The sequence below is a fragment of the Dinoponera quadriceps genome, unplaced genomic scaffold (assembly GCF_001313825.1).
Source record: "Dinoponera quadriceps isolate SergipeBrazil2010 unplaced genomic scaffold, ASM131382v1 scaffold5144, whole genome shotgun sequence".
Classification (NCBI taxonomy): domain Eukaryota; kingdom Metazoa; phylum Arthropoda; class Insecta; order Hymenoptera; family Formicidae; genus Dinoponera; species Dinoponera quadriceps.
Window position 1 is genome coordinate 1,188,248 of NW_014560308.1, and position 17,125 is coordinate 1,205,372.

General features: G+C 48.7%; 1 protein-coding gene across 1 annotated transcript in view; it reads right to left on the minus strand.

Moving 5' to 3' along the window:
• Positions 1–17,125, minus strand: part of LOC106750724 (probable serine/threonine-protein kinase dyrk2) — a 193,652-nt gene that overhangs the window by 34,914 nt on the left and 141,613 nt on the right. Inside the window, exon 3 of the mRNA XM_014631248.1 lies at positions 3,031–3,186. Coding sequence (XP_014486734.1) covers positions 3,031–3,186 — 156 coding nt within the window. The remainder of the gene's footprint in view (positions 1–3,030; positions 3,187–17,125) is intronic.

Sequence of the window (17,125 nt, forward strand, 5' to 3'; positions counted from 1 at the left end):
TTACGTTTCGGGAAATTAGCGAAAAACAACGAGGGAAACTCGCTGAGAAGGTACACGAGGACGGCCGCGCTAAATGCTGTAGCAACAACGACGAGCAAAGCGCGTCGATCCGCGGGCCGGCTTTAATGAGCGCTGTTCGTTTTGCGGAATGACCCTACGATGGAGAAAGAGGGACACGAGGAGGCGAGAGAGCGCGTTGGCGGTTGCACAAGAGCTACAACAATTAGCGGCAAATCCAGCGCCGGACTTTCTAAAATTCACGTATGAATTAGTCCGAGAGAGCCTGATAAACCGCACCGTAATACACACGTGCGACAGCGCTGTAAGTAACGGTGCACCGTGTGTACGGGTTGCGTGTGTGTCCGTCTCTCTCTCTCTCTCTCTCTTTCTCTCGGAGGTGCATCTAATTACAAGCCCATTAAGCTCGAGGCTGCAATCCTCCGAGTTTTTCTTTATGCATACATGCATTCGCACACAAGTCTCCTTCTCATTCTTCCTTTCTCGAGTGTCTGCCCGTCTGTCCGTCCACTGTACATGTGTACGAGCACGTGTGCACGTTCCTGAAAACCGCGACGCGCATGAAAGATCGCGATCGCGCGGTTGCGCAACGGCGAGCGCAATGAAATTCGATCGTCTCGGTCACGTAATGAACTCGCGGGAAAAAAAGCGGGACAGCGCTAAGGAGACAAACGACGCCCGGTGACGTGGCGATTTCTGTCTGCTGCAGAGGTGCGAGAAACAAAGCGGCACGGCGGAATTGAGGCCGCAGCGGGTGCGCGGAGTGACTTAGCGACGGTTCAAAACGAATTAAACTAGCGACGATATCGGGACCGCGCGATCTTCCCTCGTCGCTCTTAAGAATATATTTCCCGTAAGTGGTGACAAAATATATGTAAATACGAATAATAATGATAATGAATAATAATAATATATGTATAAACATGAAAAATAAGTGATACGATAATGAAAAAATTACAAACTGATTTGCATTCCATTTAAAAGTGACACCAAAAGTTTGACAGTGATTAATTCTTACTGACAGAATTAGAGGTGTAAATTTTTAAGTTTTTAATAGTTTCCGTCACACATTGAGCAGCGCTCCAATCCGTTTTCGCGCGTATTTTCACTGTTTTAAAGCATTTATAATTCTGTGCAACCGATGAGACCGCGAAACATCAGTATTCTGTCGATAAAGTTTTCAAGTATGGCATCCCCATAATGAGCGTTCGTTCGCGACGTGACGCGATTTATGCGCGTCGGATACAAATCGATCGAGCGCTTCGGACGCGACGACGATATCGCGCAAGGTCGTCGGTATTAACAAACGCGAGTTTGTGAAACGACCGGATCCGTTCGGAGCGAATCGACGAAAGTGGCTCATTGGCTGCATCGGACGGCTTTAATTCGTTTACAATAGAATCGGCCTTCGTTCTACGGTGTACGTATCGAAGGGTATCGACTCCAGTCCGGGCAGAATTCTCCTCTATAATTGCACCCACCTCGATGCGGCAAGGTTTGCCGGCGATCCGTACGATGATTCCACGACGGCAGTTTCGCGCGTCGCGGAACGGCGAAATCGAGCGCAAGAAATTGAGTACCGCTCCGTGCCGTTTTCAAGCCCATTCGCGGCCCTCCGTCGAAACCGCAATGGAACAAGACAATCGTAGCGACAAGGAGAGAGAGAGAGAGAGAGGAGGTACGAGAGCGGTGCTGCCGACGCCAAAGACACGATTTATCGCGACCTAACAGGTAGCCGACGGCAACAATTTTCAATTAGTTCCATCCGAGTAGCGTCGCGGGCGAGTCGCGAGGTTGATTCTCCTTCTCTCTCTCTCTCTCTCCTTCTTCTCAGGACGACGGCAATTCTCTCGTCGCCCCGTAAATCCCCGATAAAACCGTTAATAAAAATACGGCGGAGCCGATCGCCGCGATAGGAACGAGGCGAATTCTAACTCTATAAATTTATGTGAATACTCGATAAATACACACGCAAGCGAGCGAGCAAGAGAGATAGACAGATGGATAGATGGATAGAGAGATAGAAGAAGAGAGAGAGAGAGAGAAAGCGAGAGAGGGAGAGAGAGAAAGAGCACGAGCGTCGCGCCGGCAATTTTCCTCGACATCAACAATGGCCAATAAAAGCCTACATGCACGGCCCGCGTACACATTGTAATGCGCACGCAGACGTGGATGATAACAGCCGACGCGTGCGAACGATTCCCGATCGCGTCATCAGTGACGGGTTTTTTTTATCTCTCGCGGGTTCCGCTTTCGCGACGAACAAAGGCGTTAAAGTAACGGCGAGGTCCCGTTCGCGGATGCTGCTTGACGTTCAATTGCGGTTAATTGCGCTTTTCCTCTCCATACGAATCGCAGAGGTAAACGTCGAATTTTTACCAAAAGAAAACTTTCGCACAAGAGTACGAGAATTTCGTCGCGGTTTTTCACGATTCTCACACGGTTCGGCCCTCAAAGCTCGAAGTTGCCGACGGAAAGTGTCTAAATTACACGTTGCCGGCGAAGAGAGTCGAGCTTATCAAAGTATCACGGGGAAGTCCGGGGAGATATTTTCGTCAATTGAACTCCTTCATCGGGCGAAAGGTGGCGGTTCTGCGCGAGCAGGCCGAGCGACAAAGGTAGAAGTAGAACTAAACAGTAAACGGTACTTCGCGCTGCGTCCAATAAGTCATGCACTGAATAATGTCATGTGCCTGTGCGAGCACACAAACGGACGGACGAACGGAGCGGGTGTAACGCAGAGACTCACCAACAGAGATCCGGGCGTATACGTACATCCGCCTACTCACACAGTGATATCCCGAAGCGGAAAGGCCGGGCCGATTCCTCGCGGCGCGCCCGGTGAATGCAAACAGATTAATGGGCAATAAATTCAAGCGCAGGACCGGTTAATTATCGAAGTCATCTGCGGTCCCGGATGACGTATCGCCCGGCGGTGATCAATACGCGGGGGGGGGGGGAGGGGGAGATAACTCGCCTCCCCCGTAGCCTTACCNTCCCCCGTAGCCTTACCTCGTGAGATACGGGGTTGTTTTTGTTTCGGCCGGTGTTGGATGCGTTATTAATGGAGGAGAGCGTGGTGAGGGTCGCCGTGCCGACACCGCCGACCGTTTTCTCGCTGACCTTCGTACCAGCGCCGCCGACATCTTTGTGCAACGTTCCAGGACTCTGTAATCAGAAAGAACGGCGGCTCGTTAGAAAGACGCTCGGACAATCGGCGAGTTATCACCGGGGATGCGATTAAAGACGGACGGCGCATCACGGAGATTTACAGTTTGCAATTCGATATATTTCCAGCGGCGCTTCCTGAAAGACGGCGGAGAACGAGCCGGCGACAACAGTCACGCAACTCCCCTCGCGACTTTATGCGGGGCGCTTGTGAAATTCATAATTATAGTCCGACTCTCCTTTACCGAGCATCCTGTCTATTAAGGAGACGAAAAAAGAAACACGCGAGAGACCTCGGGCCGTAGCCTCTCGTCTCGCGAACTTCGCCGGGCGAAACTATCCATCGGCGTTCTCGCTTCGGGAAATAATTATCTATTTACTGACCCGCAACCTCGCTGCTGTCCATTGTAGGTCGTCGCGAAAATAAAACCTCTATCTGATGCTTCTACGGGAACAGAGACTATCGTTCAAGTAACACTTACTTGATCCAAATAAAATGGTTACTCTTTATCAAATATTTATGTAGAAATATAATTGATTATACAGGGTGTTATTGTACAAAGAAAAAGGATGGTACTAAATTTTGGCAGTACGTAATACTCGTGCAAACAAATCAAAGAAATCTTAATAAGCAATATTAAGAAATCACTGTTTTTAATTAAAAAGTATTTTCTGCTATGGAAAATAAAAGGTAGATTTAATCTACAGATATTCGATGTGCCCTCAATTCATTTCGAATACGCGTCCTGTAACATATTTGCAAACGGCCGCACTCGTTCCACACAAGCTCCTAATGTCGACGAGTAATATCGTCGGCATGCGGTATGCGTATTGCGTAAACATGCGTTTGTTTACAACAGTTTCCAATTCTCTGTATCACTTCGTCCACGAACGCCCCTATACGACCGTCCACATTGATTATCACTGTTTTGTTCAGCTTCGAAACGACGAATTGTTGATAGTATCTGGTTTCGTGTTGTGTGTTCACAGCAGAAAATTGCTTTGTAACTCGAAAATAAATGGTTTTTGGAGCTGTACTGCTTATTTAGACCTTTTTCTTTGTTTTCACCTTTATTACACACTCCTAAAATGTGGCATACTTTTTTTCAACACCTTATATACAATATGATATTTCTCTCGTATGAATAAATGTTTACTTGTATGTGCTAAAACAATTGCAACAAGTATTAAATTCATAATATTGAGAATATCAGAATTTACTTTTAGATAATATTTACAGAAATATAAACAGAAAAGTCAAAATTTAAAACCAATATATTTTTTCAATACATAAGAAGTATCATATAATTTTAAAAAATACTCTCTTAAATTTAGAATGATTTTGCACTTGTATTCAGCTCAATTCATTAATAAATTAAGATATTATTGCGTTCAAATATTTACCACAAGTTATTAACCTTTCAGCTACTACGCACTTCGGATGACAAGCGTCTGCTTCATATGGGACGACTGTCGCAAGACGATTACTGCGTTGCACCACAAAAATCAAATAAACTGATCTTCTTAAACACTGAGCACGTAGTTTACACGTCCGATGTATGACGTGATATACATTTATTTTTATCAATACTACGCAATACGTAACAATTATAAATATTAATATTTATAAAGACATTTCAGTAAAAAAATTAACGTTAGGCCAAATTCATTGGACATGCATATACTCTTTGTAAATGAGTAAATTTTCCCAGGATATACACAGACAAAGAAGTGCTAGATTCAAGTAAATAATCATTCCAATACTACTCAGCACATTTTTCCTTAGATTAAGTAAATATTATTTGAATGCAGCACTTTCCCGTTACGTTTAAATAATATTTACTTAATCCAAGTAAAAATTTACTAAGGAGTATGGGAGTAATTATTTACTTGAATCTAGCACGATTTTCTGTGTGTACGCCCTTCGTAATTAAAGGGTTAAAATAACTAAAATTAATAACAAATATCACTTGATTTGAGAGGTTGAAAACAGACAATTACGTTTATCTGATTCTAGCATGTTCTTTTTCTGTGCACTCCCTTTCTCCCCCCTCTCTTTCTCTCTCTCTGTCGCATACGGGCGAGGCCCCGCTACCTTTGACGGTTCTCGTCGCGCTTCGTCATTCAATTACTCCGATGTTCCGCTCGATAATAATGCATCTTTTCGTTGCGTGCCGAAGAGTCGCGCCCATTTTCGTCCACCGTGGGCGACTCCTCGTCTTCGCTTTTCCTTTCCCGTCTCTCTCGCTCACAAAGACTAAACACACACGATTCAGTAATCGGAGACAAAGCGTTGACGTGGGTGGCTCCCGGCGTGAAGTGGCCGCGCGTTGGTGTTGGATACTCGGACACGTGTGCGGATGCGCCGCACGTGTGCGTGCCGCGAGAGTCTGCGATAAGCGGCCGATAAGCGCGCACCGAAGAAGCGACGCCGCGGGCGATTACGACTCTGACGAGAGCCCCGCTCTCGTTCACCGCTGGAGTCCGTTCGTTAACGTCGGGATCTCGATGGCGCGACGGAGAGTGCCTCTATATTTAACGTCCGGACAGATATACAACGATACGACGCTTTATCTTCCTCGCGTCGTATCTCATCCTTTTGTGATATCTCTTTCTCTTTCTCCCTCTTTCGAAATCGCTTCTCGCGAACGTCTGATTCGTCGTCGTGCGTGTCCACGCGGAAAACGAGTCGTTCTCGTTATCCCCGTGAGAAAATCGGCTTCGAATGTCAGTCGGTTTCGAGAAAAGGGAGTCTCGACGCGAGGTGAATAGTGAACGAGGCGGTTTTTTTTTTCACGGCCAAACGGAATCAGGCCAGCGGAGCAACGAAGGAAGAAGAAACGGAGAGATATCGACGACGCGTGTCGTCGCGGCGCGCTTTCGCGTGTAAATAACGCGGGCGCGCGGAAAACCAAGGAGCGTCAGAAATAATCGGACGGCTGGAGACGGCTTTGCAAAACAATGCGGGAATAATTAAAGCTCGTCTCGTTAGCGTCGAACAATGGAGCCCGATAGATTCGCCTCGCTGCAAATGTGGCACGATGATGCGCATGCTAAGTATCCGCGGCACCGTCGTCGTCGTCGGTGCGCTCGCGTCGGGAAACGATCGTTTCGCGAAAACCCGCTGGAAAGAAAAAGAGGGGGAGAGAGAGAGAGGGGAGAAATTAGTCTCGGGACGAGCGTTTCCGCGTCCGAGAGACACGCGCGTCCGAAGTGGATTACGCGGGGGGGGAATCCCGATCCCGATCCGCAAAAAGGATATCGTTGCTGGCCACGGAGAGAAATAACTGTAAGCACGTAACGGTCTTCGAGCGGCGCACTCATTACGGGCGATTTATAATTTACCGTCGGGATCGTCTCCACACCGGGACGAACGGCGCGGCGACCCCCGCGGCTAATGCGCAGTGACAGAAATCGATGTATTCTTAGGCCGGCCAAGCCCGCTCCTAATTATACGCGAGCCTATAATTACACATCGATGTCTAATTGGAGGGCGACCCTGGATCCCGGAGGAAAAAAAATCACGGTTGCATAAGAAACGCGGTCAAGAACCTACGCGATATCGCGTCGACGCGATGATGAAGAGAGCTCGTTGCGACGGACCTCCACCTCCGCCTCCCCCTCCACCTCGTTGTCCTCGTCGACTGCACTCGACAATGGAAAATAGGTCCGATAGAGCCACGAGGCTCCCACCTGGGCGAGCCAAGATTCCTCCCGGCAAAATGAGACTCCAATTAACAGAACTTTGGTACGCCTCTTCCTTAATAGCCACGCGATACAAACTCGGCAAACTTTTACCAACAGTCACGTGTTTGCACAACCAAATTGATCCGAATGTAATGTTTAAGTTTCGTTTACTTTATTAGATCCCCCTCCCAACGTCAAGGTAAATTATCTCCGATAGATCATGTTCACGTGGGTTGATCTCACGCGCGTTAAATCGCGCAGGAGCGCTTCTTCATCGTATTCAACGAGAGACGAATGTATGCGCATATCACAACGTGTTCAATTTCGAATTCTATTTCATAATTCCCGCGGGGCGTTGTTGTTACTAGACGCTCGTTAATTCCGAGTTCTATTTTAAACCGCCGCGTCATCCGACCCCTAAATCGCGCGGCGAGAATACGGACCTACGACATAGGCGGAGCAGGAAGTCACGGGGCGACGCGCGTTCGTTAGACCTACCTGTTCACACCATTGTCAATGTCGCATCGGTGGACAACCTTGCGTCACTGGACGGTAGGTCAACGTACGTATCCACGCAACGGTGCGCTCCTCTATAAAATCGATACGCGGCACCGCGCCGATTACGACACTCTTTCTCGCCTCTTTTACACACAACACAGCAACGGTGGCGCGCGAAACTCGTCGGAGGAAAGTCACGAACGCAACCTAATCACCTGATCGCCGATCCGATCGCTTCGTTTTCCTAGTAGGAGAGCTTTCACGAGCCATTGTCTCCGGGACGTGCCCACGGTTATTCGTTAATTAAAAACGCTCCCTCGCGAGTCCGCTCCTCCCTCGTGTCCCAATTATGGAAAGAGACGCGGCGAAGCCTGCACGCCGAGTATAATCGCACTAACGCGCGAATAATCAAGCGAAGATAAGCCCTCGATGTGTATCGCGGTCCACACGGCAAAATTTTCCGATCGTATGATTTCGGGTAGCCATCGATACTCGCGAGGCGAATTCTGTCTCTTTCTTTCTCTTCCTTCCTTTACCTTGGATTTGTCTTAATGGATAAGGACTTTTGACGTGAATGAAAGAAGCTCCCGCCCTCTTGGCAGAGGATTTCGAACCGGGATATACGGGAAGTAAAGAGAAAAAGAAGAAGAGGTAAGAAAATTGTGTGTGTGTGTGTGTGTGTGTGTGTGTGTGTGTGTGTGTGTGTGTGTGTGTGTGTGTGTGTGTGTGTGTGTGTGAGAGAGAGAGAGAGAAGGAAAAAGCGGAGAGCAGAAAGCTCGAATTTCAGAGGCTAAATGCATGAGAAGCATGAGAGGTCCCGCTAGTCCTATTTAGATCACTCAAATAACGTATTACTGATGGAGTCCCCGCGGAACGCGAGATGGGAGGATACAACAAAACCCGATGCCACGTATGGAACGAGAGAGAGAGAGGGAGAGGATTTCTTTTGTGATGAATAGAAAGCGCAGGAAAGGATGAATTTAGGATTTCGCTGCTGTATCGCCGGGAGACTCGAAACGTCCTACTTTGGGACCACCCGAGATGGATGGACAACGAATGAACTCATTACGGGCAGCACGGCCAAATAAGCATTTATAACTCGAATTATTAATATCTGTCCAACGAGGACAGCGATAGACGATAGTCTCTCGCCACGAGGCTCACGGTTTTTCTCTCGCGCCGTTTCATTAAAAAGAACAAGGAAACCACCACCGAGTCGAAACGTCCACGGGAACGAATCGAAATTAGCGGTCGGTCCGTGATTTTATTCGAGCACACACCGCAGCGCGGCAAGACGACGTCATGAGCGGCCAAGATTCGCTCGCGAGCGGCAGGGCAGCGGGAAGAAAAAGAATGCAAGATAAAGTTGGACACACTCATCCAGGCAGAGCGCGCGCGCGCGGTACCCTATCATTACGCTCGCTCAGGGGCAAACCTTAATCTCGGGCACTTCGTCCGAGCGCTTCGTGGCTCTCGATTTTTCTCGAGACACCTGGCTGCGCGTGCGCGTGAGCGAGGCCCGGGCACCTAGCGATAGCAGCAGGTGAACAGATTTGCTTTTGCCAGCGCGATCCCGGTTGCGCACCGGTTCCCGAGGTTTCGTCGACCTCGCGCCCCCCGATCGAACGCGCTGCGTATACCTGCTCCTGCGCGCACACTCATACGTACGAAGGTACGCACGCACGCAGACAGGTAGGTAGGTAGGCAGACAAGCCAATGCGGGCCTTTAGCCGAGACACGTGCAGGTTAGCAGATGTATCTCGTATCTGACACCTGCCAACCTGCAGCAGCACAAAGACTAGACTTAGGGCGGCAGCTGCATCCGGCTCGCTCCTCCTTCTCCCGCGGGACGAGAAAACGTGAGAGATTTTCCACACACGGCGGAATCGGACGGATTCGACTCGTTCTCCCTTTGATTTGAATTCGCGAGCGTGCGAACGAACAAAGGTGTGCGTATCATTGTCGTCACCGGTGTTTGCGCGGGGCGGCCTCGCGCTCCGAGAAATTAATATTAACGCGCGGCCGACAGGCGCACGCTCGCGACGCTGCGAAAATCGTGAGGGAATTCGCGTAATAACGTCGGGTGTCGCAAGTCGCAATGCGCTCACGGAATATGTGTCGATCTCGATGACGCCGACACCCGTAATCGAGATGAACGCGCGCGAGTATAAGCGCGCTACGATGACGCCGGAGCGCATTGCAATCCCCTGAGTTTTCCCTTCCCTCCCCCCCCCTCTCTCTCTCTCACACACCTACCCACACACATTCAAAGTAATCAAAAATTCTAAGTAACTCTGAACACTATTGTATGTCTCATTGCGTTCTATTACTCAAGTTGTATTTTCGCGCTACGATTGCTCTTCCACGTTTTCTTAATTTCATCTCATTTCACTTTTTTTCTCTTTGAAATTCTTCAGTACTTTCCCTTTCTTTACCTGCATGTCAGCAGACTGTAATAATTTTCCCTTTCTTGGAATCCTTTCCTTTCATTCTTACTTTTATTTTATACCTACTTATGTGACTGATTTGAAACTATTTTTCTTCTATTGCCGTATAAACTCATCAATGTGCTTATTTATATGTATACTTGGAGTACTTAGAGGGCTTTGCCCTAAGACTAAAATAAATGTTTCTCTCATTCTCTCTCTTTCTCTCTCCCGTCGAGACATTTAGCGGAACGGAATTTCCATCGCTTTTTCACGTCGCTGGGCAATCTAGCCCCCGGAATCCTCAGAATTCCGAGTAACGCCTGGTTCATATCGAACGATAACTCATTCGCCGACAAAGTCCGCCATAAGCGACCGAGATACGTCCGCGGGAACAAATTTCGCCGATCCCGAGCGCATCGAGAGCGCGCCGAAGAATGCGACGCGAAAATTGCACGAGAGATTACGTTGGAAAATTACATCGACAGCCTCCTCCTTGCCGGCCATTGGAACACCCTCAAAAAGAAAAAAAAAATCTCTACTCTCAGCTGACGTCGGCGAGACGGTAATTTCAGGATAACTTTCCATGACCTGCGGGGACCGACTTATTAGCCATTGCATAGTCGGCCGGCTTTTACTCGCAAAAGAGAGAGAGAGAGAGATGCGAGATACAAGCAGTTGAATTCGCCGATCTCGCGAAAGGTGTGTCGATTATTGTCTGCCGGAAAACAGTCACCCGCGTGAGAAGAGGAAAAGAATCGTCGAGTGACGTGGGGCGGTGGCGCGATATCGATCGCGGGAAGGGATCGTGGGTCAAGGATGCTGCAACGAGTGCGGATTCCTTTTTGCTGCGCAAAAATAAATTGATCGAATAACGCAAATCACTACCAACATCGTCGCCGATCGGGAACGGCGGATCGCCGCGGAGACGACACGTTCTCCTTTTTTTTCCCTTCCTCTAGAGGAATGTTACCGCCGAAGTCACCGGGGCGAACGTTCGTGCGAAAATCCGATTTCTCGACCGGCGGTTTGAATGGAAACTCGCCGAGATGCTTCGCTCAGGCGAGACGGACGGATTCCATTTACTGCGGAAAGACGACACGCGCTCGCGTAAGCAATCGCAACTTTTCAGATGTAGGCCAACTGCCAATTGTCTCACGTGCGCTCTCCGCCAGGATGCACAATTAACGTCAATCACAATGCACACCGTTAATTACGCTAAGAGTCCGCTGCGGGCCGCGAAATCGCGTAACGCGCCGTCGCGAAAGTGGGCGTGCGTAGGCACCAAAGAGCGCGCTGCAAATAATATATTGCGTTACATAAAAATCGTTGCACAACACAACGTGGAAGTATATAATCCCCCGGTATCGTTCTCACTGAGAGACAAATTCCTCCACCTCCCTCTCTCCGTCCCACCCTGGAATATCGCATCGGCTTGCAAAACGCGATTAATATCCCCGTTTCAAATCGGAAAGATCGCGGTCGTCTTAACGAAGCGAATCGGGGATGAGAGAGAGAGAGAGAGAGAAGGAGAGGGAGGTGAACCCGAGTCGAGGTGGAAGTCACGGTGAATCGATTTCCGCGCCGAGACCCTCTCGCCAGCGATTATCCATTTCCCGAGGAGAGCGAGTAAAAGTCCGCTTTTGCGCGGCTACGTGCGGCGCGTCTACTTGTGTAACCCCGCCATCTTTTCACCGGGACGTTCGCCAGCCAACGTGCGCGCCGTCGTACGAGGGCCCAGGATGATGTTTTCACAAGTGCCAATTAGTCGGTGATCATCGATCAGAGAAACCGCTCCCGGCGTTAGAGCGACGTACAGTTAACCGCTGACCCGTTTGCAAGCGTTGTTGCGAAACGCGCGGACGCTTCGCGGAATCGCCGGAAAAATGCTCGAGATATCCCGCGGACGGATGAATGGGACGCGTAATTAATAGGACGTGTGATTGACAATCGAAGAGAACAGCAGCGCGCACGTGAGGCCACCTCTATCGGGGTTTTTCGGTTCGCGGAGCGAATAGATCGTACACGGGCAAAAAGGTACGGTCTTTGAATTTAGTGCACGTGCTTGATGCTTTGGGGTTTGTTTAATACAAACACAACGTGATTCGATGTCAAATATTATTTTGTTTGAGTGGAAATGTTTCACTAAAGTAAACCGTGTCGTTTGTTGGAAAAAAGGCAGCGTTATGTATTTAGGGAAGATAACATATCGTTTCCCATGAAAACGCTTATTTCGTTATATATTAAATATATTAAATATTGCTACGCTGAAACGCAAGTGAAAAAAATCAATGAAAAAAAAATAAAGAAAGGAGCTTTTTAATATTTTTCTAGCACGGTGTTACTTCTTTCGAATAGTTTATTGTTTGTGACAACTATCGTAATGTTTCGATGAAAATAAGAAAGAAATATGTTATTTAACTCAAAGATATTTATTGTTTAAACCAAACGATCCTATTTGTCGAATCAAACATTCGTTTGTTTGCTGCATTCCAAAGAACAAATTGGTTTCAATTAAAGAGAAACCTTGTTAAATCCAAAGAAATCTTTTTCTCCACATATCGCTGATGCACGCGAACGCGCGAGCATGCGTGAAGCGAGCGTCATTGTTTTCGGTTAAGCTCAGTACAAAACAGTGATCGCACGAATGGTGTTGGACGAGTAAATAGAATAATTCGTAACAGAGAATCACGAAGCGCGCATCCGAGAGACACATAAACGTAGAAAGTGAAATTAGCTCTGCTTCAGCGCGAGGCAAACGCGCGAGTGGAAGATAATTCACGTACGCTTTGCATGTAGTATCTATCACGACGCTCCGACACGATCACACGTCTAGGTTAATTTCCCGCGGAATGATCGCCGCATGCACTTTCAACGCGTGACGAATCAGCTGATCGGCGACAGCTGAAAGCGCGCGTCGAAGAAAAAAGAAAAAGAACGCGACGTAAAAGTACACAGAGAAAAAGGTTTCTTTAGATTTAACATTCTTATTTATTTGACTAAAATTTGCCTCATAAAAACAACATATATGAAATATTATCTGTTTGAGTAAAAATTGTATTGTCTCATTCGAGGTAACTCTATTATTTAACAGAAAGTACGCTATTATATGAAATAACATCTTTTAATCGATTAAAATATTATTTGGTTAAAATAAATATATGTAAAATGAAACGAATAATTTCTTTAAAAGAAAATTATCTTTCGTTTCGAACAAATTTCTTATCTAAGATAAAGATGTATTGTTCGTCGAAAAGTCTAAGCAATCGTGCTTATTAATCGAAACGTTAGTTCCTTTGGGGCATGCCAATGATGAAGTTCGTTTGGATGCGATGAAATTGGTTAAATTTGAAGAAATCTTTTTCTCGGCGGGATCCACCGGGCGGGAGAGCCGGGCTGTGTTATCGGTATCCTTAGAAATCGCCGATGAGTTTCATGCGTGGCTTATTAACCCTCGTGGGATCAGATACGGCTTCCGGCTAACGGTGAATACATTCATGAATATTCCGCGGATCGTATTCTATATTAACCGCGTTAGATTTATGACCCTGACGATGTACAGCGCCGGACTCGCGTACCGCAAAGCGAAGCGCCGCACGAGGCTCTCTCGCTCCGCGAAAACTCTAATCGGCTATCTTATCTGCTTGGAAATAATATTGAATATGGAACGGTCGTCGATCCTTGAATCGCGCGGATACCTCTTATTTTTCTTGCTTCTTGCTTACACGACGCTGAAGGAATAATAAAATGGGTTACGCTCTCGACGTTGAAGCTGCCTCGCGATTGTGTGCCTCGTGACTACAGCGCGACGTTTCCTCATATTCCGCCTCGTTCCTGGAAACTTTTCCCCGCTGATCGGCCGACAATAGGTCCAGTTCGCGTCGTTGACCTCGAAGACGAATGGGTGCAGAAGAAGCCCGAGAGGGCTGCGGACAAGAGAGACAGGAAGGGGGGGGGGAGAGAGGGAAAGAGGGCTAATATAAAGAACTCATGGACGAGCAGCCGCCGACGTGCACGCACGAGAATAGAAAAAGGGGTCGTACTCAAGAGCCGTCTGTTGAGCGCGAGAAGAAGAGTTAAGTATTTGCTCCTCGACGAGTCACTTTATCGAAGGCGAAGGAGAGAGAGGACGCGAATGCTCCTCGACGAGATCGGGAAACATCCGAAAATGTAACGAGGCCACGGGGAGAAACAAAAGGAAGAAGAAGGGAAAAAAGGAGAGAGACCCCCCACGGATTGTATCGCGCGTTTCTCACGATTACGCCGCAACGATTTGCGTTATTCGGAGCTTGACCAACTTCGCCTCTGCCTCCGTGATGATGCACCGCGACGCAATAAACGCGAGAAACGGCGCGGCCGTTTTCGCCCGCTTACTCGCTCGTTCGCTCATCCGGTAACGAGACCGCATCGCTCTCCGCTCGGAAAGGCTCGTCGTCATCGCTTTCGAAAATTTCTCCCTTTCCTCGAGGCGAGCGAGCGAGCGAGCACCCGCCGAGCGGACCCCTCCGGTCTGCCACCGGGCGAGACGTGCGCGGCCTCCGACGGAGCGCACGTACGAGTAAAACAGAGGACTTTCACGGCCACGACCTGGTCACCCGTCACACTGGGTGTATGAGGTCGGGCGGGGAAAAAAAGGGAAAAGGAAAAAAACGGGACCGATGCGACGGGGGCAGTCGCCGGCCGCTCCGTGAGAGCGGAATCGCGACGCGTAAAAAGGAAACAGGTTATCGAATTAAAGCGATACCGGGGCGAGGCCTGATGCCGGGCCGCGGAGCCGTGTAATTTCTATCCCGAGGCCAGTCCTCGGCGGGATATATTCGGAAGCAACGGTATTATGTCGGCGGACGTGGCCGAACTCGGGCGCCCTGCGAATCGCTCGCTCGCTCGCGGCGCCTTTGAGGCGCGCACTCCTCGTCACGTGGGAAGATACTTTAATCCGCTTCGCGCGATTAATTACACGAGCTCGGGCGAGTCACTACCGTTAATATCAACGATTGCTTTCTCCGCCGATATTTAGGAACGTATTTTGAAATATCTCGCGGCCTTCAGCGGTAGACGGTATAAGTAAATTTTCTATATCTTTCTCTCTCTCTCTCTCTCTCTCTGTAGATTTAAAATAACGGGAACAAACTACTTCCGTCGAATTATGTACGGTATCTCCGGCACACGAAGGACGAGACTCCTCGACGTTGCTCTCCGTTCGCCGAGAGCTCGCCTTTTGTATTCGGCATGCCTCGCGTAACTCGACGGGTCTCTGGTTCGCCCGCTCGTTACTTCAAGTCCGACTGAACGCAAAACGAACGCTTTCGTTCGTAGCGGGGAAAAATTCGAAAGCGCGCGAGTGACTCCACCGTAACAATTGCACGCAGTGATTCTCGGCATTTCGCGTATCGCGATAAGATCGCGATAATCGCGTCGTATCGCCGGGCTGGTAAGCGCGCAACGGGCCGTCGCTTTATCCGAGATAACAAGGCGATATCGTACACCCGGTTTTGCGTCGGCCGACTTATCTCTTAATCCGGAAAGAGGGTCGAAACACTATTCGACACGGTCGGAGCGCGTCCACACGACCCTTTAAAAAAACACATGGCACGCGCGTGTCTCTCTCTCTCTCTCTCTCTTTCTTCCTTCCTCGACCCCTCAACGCCGCTGAGAATTTTTGCCGAGGCAAATTCTCACCGCACTGAATGTAGATCTTTACATTTTGCGAAGCATTCACGCTATCTCTTTCTCTCTCTCTATGCTCGGATAATCAATCTGAACATGTGACACAGCTGCGAGAGCCAACGAACCGTTTAATAAACCTGGATGTGTATTAACAGGCACAATCTCGGGCTCGTATCTGATGTGTTAAACAAATTAGGAGAAAGTGTTGTGCGCTCTTTCTCTCTCTCTCTCTCTCTCTCTCTCTAGAGTGTCTTTTAATCCTCGCGGGTTATCTCGCGCGTCAGTTCTCGGTATCGCGCTGGGAGTGACTTTAACGCAATTTCACATGCGATCGAAGCATTAAGATATCCCGATCTGACACCTCTCTTTTTCTCTCTCGTACCTCTTCTGGGAAATCGATGCACACGTCATGATGTTCGATGACTGAGAGATGATCGTAAGCGTGACTCGGTCACTTCCGGTTTGCTCGTTCTCGTGAAAAAGTCAGACGTTTCCGATTCCTCTCGAATCTCTCCCACTACGATCAGCGGCGAGCTCCCTCTTCGTGTGCGCGACCTTTTTCCCTCCCGCCGAGTACTCGAGAGAACAGGGCTCGTCTATCTTTATATTTAGAACGTGGGCAATACGCGAGGCGAACTCGCGTTAAGCTTCGTCGCGTATGAACGGTCATGTTTCTCCGATGCGTGTCCTTTTCGATTTCTCTCTCTCTCTCTCTCTCTCTCCTGCGTGTACAGCCCAATGTCGATCATATCTAATGGATAATACATCATCGTAGATTGAATCTCGTCGCATCATATTAGGCACAATAGAGGCGATACGCTATCTAAGCGTGTCGACAAACGCGGGTGCGCTTCAAGTACGACTGGCACTCTAAACAGAGTTATCGTTGTGTATGTGTGTGTGAGTCGCTCGCTGTATATCAGCGAAAGAGAGAGAGAGAGAGAGAGAGGGAGAGAGAGATACAACCACCTGTAATCACGATGTGCTAGATTTTCCACGAATTGAACGCATAATTACGAAACACGTCCACGTGTCGCAGTGAGTGAAAGGTGTATATAATTCCACATTATAATTATTATCACCACGCTTCTGCGTTAATTATTTTCACAAGTGTCGTTGAGCTTCGGGGAGAATGCCTCGATTACGGTATCGGTAATTGGGACCGGCAATCTTGAAGCGTTCGCCGAAATGTGACTTCGATAACCGCGCTTTCTTCCACGGCTCATTATCTGCGCTCTCGCGTTCCCGCATATTGCGCGCCCGTATCTTGCGAGCCGCGCGCGCGCGCGCGCACGTTTTTCTCCGCGCGCGAGTCCATTGTCCGTTTGTCAATACGAGATACACACAGCGCGAGGAGCGCCGCGATTAAGCTCGCGTTGCATTCGCAGTTGCATTGCAGCAATGGCACACGGTGGCGTGTTTTATACCTGTTGAAGGCGCGCGCACAAGCAACACGGCAACCGTGAGGAGAGATCCTCGCGACGGGAGGTTCGTTCTTCGAGAGGAGATTCCCAGCAATGCAGGAGGGATATTTAACGCGCAGCTGCGAATATTTAAAACGCGCGATCGATTAGTACCAATCTCGTTCCTCTCGGTTTAATCTCTCGCGAATACGCGCGGTAAAAAACATTCTCTACTCACGTGAAAATCGGTCCCTGTTG